Source organism: Mangifera indica, chromosome 3 (genome assembly GCF_011075055.1).
Source record: "Mangifera indica cultivar Alphonso chromosome 3, CATAS_Mindica_2.1, whole genome shotgun sequence".
In the NCBI taxonomy this organism is placed as follows: Eukaryota; Viridiplantae; Streptophyta; class Magnoliopsida; order Sapindales; family Anacardiaceae; genus Mangifera; species Mangifera indica.
In genome coordinates, this window is record NC_058139.1 from 12,918,919 (window position 1) to 12,928,860 (window position 9,942).

The 9,942-nt window shown below is 35.0% G+C and overlaps 1 protein-coding gene across 1 annotated transcript; it reads right to left on the reverse strand.

Annotated features, from left to right (window-relative positions):
• Nucleotides 1-1,283: 1,283 nt before the first annotated feature.
• LOC123212220 (cellulose synthase-like protein D1) lies at nt 1,284-4,788 on the reverse strand. Its single transcript, XM_044631300.1, has 4 exons — nt 4,218-4,788; nt 2,932-4,118; nt 2,459-2,858; nt 1,284-2,388 (listed from the first exon to the last, which is right to left on the reverse strand). Exons 1-4 carry the CDS (start codon nt 4,748-4,750, stop codon nt 1,452-1,454), a joined length of 3,057 nt encoding a protein of 1,018 aa, XP_044487235.1. The 5' UTR covers nt 4,751-4,788; the 3' UTR covers nt 1,284-1,451.
• Nucleotides 4,789-9,942: the final 5,154 nt, after the last annotated feature.

The following is a 9,942-nucleotide window of genomic DNA, read 5'->3' on the forward strand; positions in this document are numbered from 1 at the left end:
GAGTATTAGAATAGAAATACACTCCGCATCATACTAGGTTGGATAAAAATCTTCACTATGAGTGATTTACTTTTTATTTTTTTTAAAATTTGTTTTCTATTTTTATAATACTAATGAAAAGTTTTGATTAATCTAGATTGTTTTCTTCTAAAGGATTCGTATTTCCTTTTTAGAGAAATCTCATATAAACTATTGAACATGATCTATTTTGCATCTTATTTAAAGGGTTTCCCAATTTAGGCTGAAGAAGTGATGTTAATAGCTATCAATTTGATTGCAATTGTTTTCCTGCTTGTGAGAATCATAGAAAGATGTTTTTCTGTTTTAAATAGATCATGAACTAGATCAAAATTATTTTCAGAGTTTAGAAAAAAGATCTCTTTTTCATCAGGCTTGAGAGGCCAAATTCCTTGGCCATTAATCAAGTTAGAGACGGTATAGAGCGAGACCAAATTTTTCATTCCTCGCCATTGTTCCCATTAGACGAAAGTAGTCTCTATCCTTGCTGTCGGGATAATGGAAATCAATGTCTTTCATCTACCACATCAATCATTAAGAATCTTCAAATATATCTAATCCATCACAAATCCACTACTACGAAGAAAAAGAGAAGCCTTAATTGGACTTCGATGGGCTGGAAGCTGGTGTTAGAGAAGATAGGGTAAAGAAGGCCAGATGGGGAAGATAATTGGTGGGGATAGGAGGCAAGAGACCGGGAAAAGTGAGGGCAATGGAGTTGGGCAAAATAGCTGGGTTTTATATTTACTTGATAGTTTTTGTTAGTTTCATATTAATTCAGGTGAACAAAATAGGGGCACTTTAGACCATTCTCAATATTTCTAGGGTTAAACAAAATAAGCAAAGCGAGGCGGGAATATTTCTTCCCAGTCCGGCCTTGTCTCTACTCGCAGGAAATTTTTTATCCCTACTCCCGTCACATTTTATTCTGAAAAATCCTTGCTTTGTATAAGACAGGGTTGGGCAGGGACCCAAATTGGAAGGAAAACATCTGTAAATCTAATAGAGTAACTTCCCAGACAAAGAAGCTAAATTAATTCAACTTAAAGATAAAGAAGCTAGATTAATTTCTTTATGTTGGTACCATTTGTAAGCCTTTCAACCATCTTTCCATGGCTATTAGGCCTTATCACTTAGTGCATAGAGGTCATCTGCATTCTAATTTAGTTCTACTTGAAATTTCATATTGGTTTGATCCATGATAATATCATCCAAAAAGTTATAAGGTAGGAAACAATAGACATAGTGGGTAAGAAACAATTATATATCCTTTGAAAGGTAAACTAGGAAAATAAATTGCTTAATACTACATATATAAGTCTTACATTTCTCATCAAAAATGTTTTCAATGAAGCCAAAGAATCAAGAACAAAGTCTACATCACCGACAACAATATTCATAGTGTATCTCCACTTGCCTTTCAAATTGTTTGCCTATTGAGAATTCTTATTATCAGGGGGGCTAATAGATATCCATAGCAATGAAATTGTAATGGAAACCAAACCTGCCCACACGTATACAATTGTGGGAACTCTTCCTCGTCTCCCCAACAATCCTTTGATAAATGGATACATGTGAGCCAACACCCAGAAGCTGAAAAATACTCCTCCCATTAGCTTATTCCATTGCGGAATTATGCTGTAAACAGTTCTCGAGAACCCCATAATTATTGCCACAATGTTCACCACTATGATTACAAGAGGCATTATGAACAGACTTGTCCATTTTACTATATAAAGATCGGCGTAAATGTCATCATCATCTTCAGATGCAGACTTTGATGTTAACGTGAATGAGATTTCAATTCCAGCAAGCACTTTAAGGAGACCCTGAATTACAGCAGCCAGGTGAGCACTAGTGCCACCAATCAGCCAAAATTGTTCATTTCTCCAAAACTCTTCCAGCCCAATTCCTGACCATTTCACTTCCAGAAGGCAGATTAGTATTAGCGTTAGTGAGATGATGAGAAGGTAAGTAAGGAAAGTGGTGTTGAGGTTTTGAACAATGAATTTTCCAGTGAAGAGGCACATAGCTGGAAGGAAGCAGTATAAAACCAGGAAGAAAGAAGTGAAAGGGTAGATGCCAACGTTGAGATATGCAACGCGCTGGAGAAACTTGAGGCGTTTCGTTGCAAAAATGGCATTGTTACGGGAAAAGTAGATTTCCACGGAACCTGTTGCCCACCTAAGAACCTGATGGAGACGGTCTGTTAGATTAATGGGTGCTGAACCACGGAAAGCATCACGCTTTGTCAGGCAGTAAACTGACCGCCACCCACGGTTGTGCATACGGTAACCTGTCACCACATCCTCCGTCACTGACCCGTAGATCCACCCTACTCGCTCCCCCCATTCTGTCTTGTCCTCAAACCTGCATTTGGAGCCAAAACAGTTAGTGATTCCGGAAAACTTATCTGCAAATATAGACATTAATTAATTACCAGCAGGAAATGACAGCAACTGCCTCAGCAACGGTGGGCGCATCGAGGGGAGGACGAGGGGCGAGCAATGAACCAGGAGGCCTGCCATTCTTGACAGAAATATGATCGGCTAGCGGCCTTCCTTGAAACTCGGCAACAGCAATGGATTCTGCAAACATTTGCGAATTCCCGAACTTCCTTGGCAAGTCCAAGTCAGGGTGCGAGGTTAGAGGTTGTGTCTCTGCATCGTCTCCATCGGATCGTGGCTGAACATCAGCAGCTGGTGTTTTATTTTGCCCTACAGCGCCCAAGTACTCGTTTGCCCTTGGTGGGTTGAATCCATAGAGTGCATATCTCCTGAACATTGTCCCAGTTCCCACATACACGGGTCCCTGCAGACCGTCCAATGCTCTCATATTTCCTGCTCCATTTTTAATTTCATTGAGTTAGTGATGTGGTGTATGCGTTAATTATGAAAATGCAAATTTTATTACCATCAAAGAAGACAGTGTTATGATTAGCATATCGATCAGAAGGATCAACCCCTTCAAATCTCTGAGGAAACTGAATGTAGCAGATTCGATCGCCACCACGGTCCATCATGAAACACATTCCCTCCTTGATAGCTTTGCAATTATATATGTAATGGTCACAATCCAAATTGAGAATGAATGGCCCATTTGACAATATAGCTGAAGCTCTAACCAACGCATTCATGGCGCCAGCCTTCTTATTGTGATCGTATCCTTTCCTTTTCTCTCTTGAAACATAGGCAAACATTGGTAGCCGAATATCCACCCCTGTAAAATCCAATCTTTTCTCGTCTGGTTGACCCATTACTGGATCAGGCTCTGGAACCTTGATCATTACCTGTAAAATTCCAGCATGATCGCCTTTGGCATGATCGGCAGTTGGATGAAGCCACGTGCCAGGCCAGTGGGTCCCATCAGCCATCCACGTGGCTTCGGTGACATTTCTAGGCTCTTGTGTTGGATCGTCGCCATTCTTTTCCCGGGACATGTTCCTCTCTTTCATGTTCTCTCTAGAGTTGTAAGCTTCACTACGTCGTCGTATTACCTCGGGTAGACCGTTGATCCTGACCTTGAACTCGTCATATTCTCTCTTGATCCAACGCCGGTCCTTGACAAAGTCCGGACGCTTCTTGTTCTTGGTGGGATCCCTCTTTTGGCTGAAGTAACTTTCCGGGTTCCTTGGCTCAATGTTATGCTTTCTACAAAACGGCACCCATACCTCGGCAAAACGAACGGCTTCAGCCATGGCCTCAAAGGTGAAAATGGCTCCACCATCATCAGAAATATAGGCAGTGAGCTTCTCAATAGGATAGTCCACGGCAAGAATGGATAAAAGGGTGTTGCAAGTGACAAGTGGAGGCTCTTTCTCGGGGTCAGCCATGGAAATGAAGACGTCGACGCCCGGAAGATCGGAGCGGCCTTGAGGGTTGGAGGGAGAAGGAGTTTCGAACTTGTCCCGGAGGGCAACGAGGTCAGTTGCTCTACTAATGGGGTTTAGCTTTGGGAGAACATCTAATATCCAAGAAAATGCGAACCAAACTTCACAAACTACGGATATCCCCCACAACCACATTGCATCCGGGTTTGGGTTTCGGATTCTCCATAGAAGGAAGAAAAAAAGAGCAACCAAACGCAGAAATATTAGAAGTCTGTTCCACCAAGCAAACAAGAAGCAAATGTTACAATGATTCATATGTGAAAAGTAAATTAGACTGTGACACTGTTTCTTGCAAAAATTTCTCTGTTACCTGTAAGGGCTGAGAATAGAAGGCGGAATCTTAACCTTCCTGGTGAGTGGTTTCCAAGGCTTGTCCATAAAATCTTGCATGCTCACATCAGGTCCACAAGAATCCTGGTCAGATGGTGTCCAAAATGCATTTCCAATTCCATATTTCCCTTTTGTTTCAAACAACCAACGATTATGATCAAAATCACCCGTTTGGCTCCTCAACAACATTGATTTACTATTTGATTGCATTACTGACATTCTTCCATTACCACTACCACTACCACCATCCCCGGCCCCCGCCCGCCCCCCAGCCTTTGAGCCCGAGCCTTGTCCAGTGGGCTGGTTATCCGGTGTTGGGGGCATAAGAACGGTGTAATTGACGTAGTCATTTTGGGGTGTAAATTCACCAGACATGTCCAAATCTTGGTCCCTGGAGAGGCTCACCACATGTCCACTCGATGTCGGACGACCGAATTTTACAGCTTGAGGTGGACGTCCGGCATTTGATGTTTGTTTAGATAATGATGATTTCTTTGGACTTGGGGTTGCCATGTGAATGTTGTCCTGGTGAATATGGTTAATATATATAATACTTTTAGCTAGGATTTTCCTTGCAGATCATGAATGAAGCAGGGAGGTAGGTGATTAAAAAAAAGGAATGGAATTGTTGGATGAACGACTGCTTGAAGAAATTATTTGAATATGAGTTCAATGGTCCGGATTTTTCAGTTCTTAATTTAGTTTTGCTGCTGCGATTTTTTCTCCCTTGTTTTAAGCTTGTCCTCTCTTGCTCTCTCCCGAGTAGGATTCTTCACACACCCCAAGGGTTTGTTTTCTTGTAGTAATTAATTATCTTCTAATTAACTCCATCTCACTCTATCATATCTAATCTAAGTGAAGCCAAATGATTTAGTAATAATAATTTTAAAGATATATATTTTCTCACATAAGAAACAGACTAGGGTTTGCATTTTCAGTTACTGAACATGAAATTTTATGGGATCATCAGAGTCTAGTTTATAATTATAAGCTCAGGTTATACTTCCATCATAAAATTACCAATCTTGAAGATGCTGAGGAAATTAATTAATTGGAATAAATATTCTATGCAACATTAGATAAAATTTGGTTAATATAAAACAATAAAATTAAATGTACATATTTTTAATATACAATTTGAATAAACAAATGATTTATTATCATGTGATTGGATGATTTTAAATTAAAGATAAAGTAATACCCAATCACATAATAATACATAATTTATATACACAAATTATGTATAAAAAATATGTACACATAATATTATTCAATATGCAATCCTATTTCTTTCTTTCTACTATTAATGGGTAATTATATGTAAATATAGGCATTAAGGGAAGAAGTATTCTAGTCCACCATCATCCAGCACAAATGATAGAAAATAGTTTCCAAAATCATATTTGATCACGCTTGAATACAAATATACACACCATTTCTTTTACCTTTATGCATCTTAAATCATAAACAGTTTAAGAAAGCTTAAACACATGAGAGATTTGCACACTATATAAAAGGTAAGATTGTCTATTGATACTAAGTACATGTATTAAGTAGTTCTTTTGCTCTTTGTTGTTGCAACATACATCAACAAATTTTGCTCTCATATTAAGTTTAAATGTTATAAGATGTTAGGTAGTAGTAAATCTGGAAATTCATATGAGAAGGGGCAAAATTACAAAGAGGAAAGTGATTTTGACTCCAACTCTTAACTATATACCTTACTCCAAAGCTTTTAAATTATTGAAACATTTTTTTTTTTTTGGAAAAGGTCAGCAGACGGTGGTATAGATATGTAGAAGAAAAAACCTAGTTAATAAAGATGCGTTTTATTAACATATTATATGTATTTGTTGGATTTTACCATTTTAAATATGTTTAGTCATATTTTTAAATGTAAAACATATAAAATACATATTTTATATACTTATCGTAATAAATCTATTTTAAACATCCGTATTAGATGTTGTCATATTTTTAGTTTTTTCTTTGATAAAAGGTAAAACGACATTGTTTTATAAGATTAAAAAAAAAGAGACGTCGCATTATATAAAGTATATAAAACCAACCCAAACAATGGCAAGTTATGTTTTTTTTTTTTAATTTCAAAATAAAAAATCTCTTATAATCTCATATATTTTTTTTGAGTTCTATTTTTCATCATACACTCATCATTTTATCCTTCAATTATTGATGCTTGAAAATGACAATTCACATCGATTTTTTAAAGAAACAGCAGTGCTATATATTTTTTTTTATAAAATTTGATATTTATAAAAAACCTTCATATTTTTCATATTTATATGTTTTTCCACATTTATGTTTCCTATATTTTTAGGAAATACATTTTAGTGTTTTCGTTTTTTCGTTTCAATGCTTCTTTGTTTTAATTTCCATCATTCCATGCTATGTAGATCAAAACTCATAAAACTTTTAATTTTTAAGAGTAAACTAAATTAAAGAGACATGTTAAATATTATAGCTAATGTAATAAATAATTTTTCCTACTCAAAAACCCTAATTTACTAAGTTTTCATATGATGTGCCTTATATAGTTATAATCTAGATTAGTCTTGTTGATTCATCATTAAAATTTTCTTTTGAGTTTAAATTTGTGCAAGATTAGTCTTATATATTTGTAATCTATAATTTCATTTACTTTCTTTTCTTAATTATTGAATTGTGAATTAAATTTGTATTACATACGGGGGTTAAAGCTCTAAACACTTAAACAATACGGCTATGAAAATAAACAATTCCACTAATATCATGTGTAAGCCAAGGTAAAATCCCATTAAGAGGAGATGAAAATTCATGTAGCTCCAAAGATAAAGACACCACAAAATTAGTAAGCCAATCAGTAAATATATTAGTTTCCTTGTAAACATGACGAAAATGTATCTTCCAATTGTTATTTAATAATTATCGAATACTATTAACAAAAGACTACTTCTACCTCATACTCTCTTTTGCCCTACGGAACATCAACTACTACTTTATTGTCAATTTCCACAAACAAATTACCCACACCCCCTCTTCCAAGCCATAATAAGACCAATTAAAACTGCCTATAGTTCAACTTGAAAAATAAAACAACAACCAATATTCATTGAATATCTGCCATACCATGAACCTGTGTGATCACGAAGTAGACCACCTGCATAAGCTCTATTAGTATTAGATTTATAAGCTCCATCAATATTAAACACATGCCACACCAAGTTGGTGGCTTCCAACCAATAAGCATATTCGCATGAGGCATGGTACATTTGTCATTGAGAATGGAAAAAGAATCCTGGGCCCAAATTATTTCCATAGATTTTTGCTTAATCATGGTAACTATATCCTGATGATAGTGAAAAGTTTCCTCAAAGAGGAATTTAATCCTCCAAAGCCAAAGTGACCAGCATGCAACTCCAAAAACAATGATCCAATCAATCTCAATGTGTATACCATAATGATTTCTTAAATTGTCTAAAAGCCCACTCTTTTCTATTACCTCTAAAGAAAACCATATGGTTACTGATTGGAAAAGGTTGAACCCACACTTGTCTTGCCAAAGGACAATCTCACAAGACGTGGATGATTGTTTCATCTCCACCCATACAATGCATGCAAGTGTCATCACTCACAAGATGTCTGTGAACTCTCTCGACATTAGTAAATAATTTGTCATGCACAACCAATCAGAGAAACACTCAAATGCACTGGGGACCATTCCAAGACCAAACTAACCTCTAACTAGTGGCTGGTTGATTCTAAGAATCCCATAAAATAACTACATATGCACTATGGGTTGTGAACTTACCCACGGTGGAATGTGCCTGATAAATACTATCCTCACCATCATGAGCTTGTGGTGGCTCCATTATTGCAATTTTAAGCATAACATTAGGAGGGAGCAAATGTTGGAAATTCGCCTAGTCCTAAGTCCCATTTGTTGTGAATAATCAACAACAAATGAACTTTTTAAATTTATTATCTAAATTGTTATTTAATTTATTTTTGGACATAATTATTGAAATAAGTAGCTAGGAATTATATGCATTATTTAGGGTAAAATAGTAATAACCTATAAATTTTTTTCAAATAGCCCACCTTAGGCTAATACTAGGTCCATCTTATGTTAGAGTCAGTTTGAGATATTGTCCTAGCATAACCCATAATCGCTTATAGGTTAGTGTTTGAAATGATTATGTTAAGAAATAATCTATGGTTGTCTGTTTTGTTTGATGTTAAAAAAAATGAAATATAGCCAATGAAAAAGTACCAAAAATATTCTTTTAAATAACTTGATTTTTAATATTAAACATATTAAAATATTATATTTGTTATTAAATAATTTATCTTCATGCTTAGTCCTGGCAGAATGAAAATGGCTTAATGATAGCTTCAAGTATGATAAGTCCTTTCTTTAAACAAGACTAATGTCAACTCGGGTGGTGTCATGCATTTCATATATTTATTCAATAAAGCATGCTTTTTGTTAAATAGTTTAGGTAAATTTATATATGTCATGTCAACTCAAATATATTTAACATCGAATTAAGATTAAAAATTTTGATATGATTTTAATTTAAATCATATTAGGGTTAATGGTTTTTTTACCCAAAATCTAAACTGACACAATACTAATATGACCTATTAACATGAACTACCAAGCCTATTTTTAATACTAAGAGTAAATTGTTTTTTGTCACTCAATGATTGGTGAATCAATTGTGTCCACCCGCTGAATGGTTAAATGAAAAATTCCCATGCATTCATAACTTTGTTATAAAAAAAAAATTGGCTCTGCCACCAGTGTAGATACTAAAATTACCATATTATCTCTTATTATACTTTTCAGCTTTTTCCTTTTTATCGACAGCCACATCTTTCTCTTTCCTTCTTTTCCTCTCTCCTCTGCTTCTTCTTTTTTAAATTCACATAAGCAAATTCAAAATCTTTTCAGATCCAACCAAGGTGTCACCTTTCATCTCTTTATCTTTTTTCCACCAGTTCCACCACCGTCATCGCGACCTCCTTCTCTTTCTGCTTCTTCTTTCTTCTTTTCTCCTATGTCATCTACTCTGTCTTTTTTCTTCTTCTCCTTATCATTCCTCCATTCAAACCCACATAAGCAAAATAAAAATCATAGGTGTTAAGAAAATTTTTCAAATGTGGGCAAACATTGATATTGTTTTAATTTGATAAAATTTGGGTAAATATATAGTTTATTGAATTAAGTTTTATGAATATACAATGGTCAATTTTATTGAATGTCTTATACAATTCATAGATAAAATTTGGGTTATGGCCATATAAGTGTAGGCTTTTGTGGTTATTTGACTTGTTATGAGAGAGTCCAAAAAACTATTATAAAAAGAGGTTAGATCTTTTTTCCTATTGCACACATGATAAATATCTTATTAAAAATATTGTCATTTTCAAAGCATATGAGAAAGGAAGACTAGTTTTGCTAGATTGACAATTGATAAGATTCAGAATTGATTTTGCATTAATCATAATGCATCAGGTTTATCCGGATCTCTAATCCTTTTAATTTCTAGTATCCTATAATCTATATGTGTATGTATTACATAATTGTATTTAGATTTAATTGATTAATTGCATGAATATTATATATAAATTTGTGTAATTAATTGAATACGTAGTATTCGAGCAACATATATTAGGTTATAGGGTATTATCTATTAAATTAA

What these genes read in the sequence shown, in the direction of transcription:
- LOC123212220 (XM_044631300.1), bottom strand. Translation starts at nt 4,750, where the DNA reads ATGGCAACCCCAAGTCCAAAGAAATCATCATTATCTAAACAAACATCA. An exon ending in TCTATTCTCAGCCCTTACAG is followed by an intron (nt 4,119 to 4,217) that starts GTAACAGAGAAA and finishes TTGGTGGAACAG; the next exon opens with ACTTCTAATATTTCTGCGTT. An exon ending in TAACACTGTCTTCTTTGATG is followed by an intron (nt 2,859 to 2,931) that starts GTAATAAAATTT and finishes AAAATGGAGCAG; the next exon opens with GAAATATGAGAGCATTGGAC.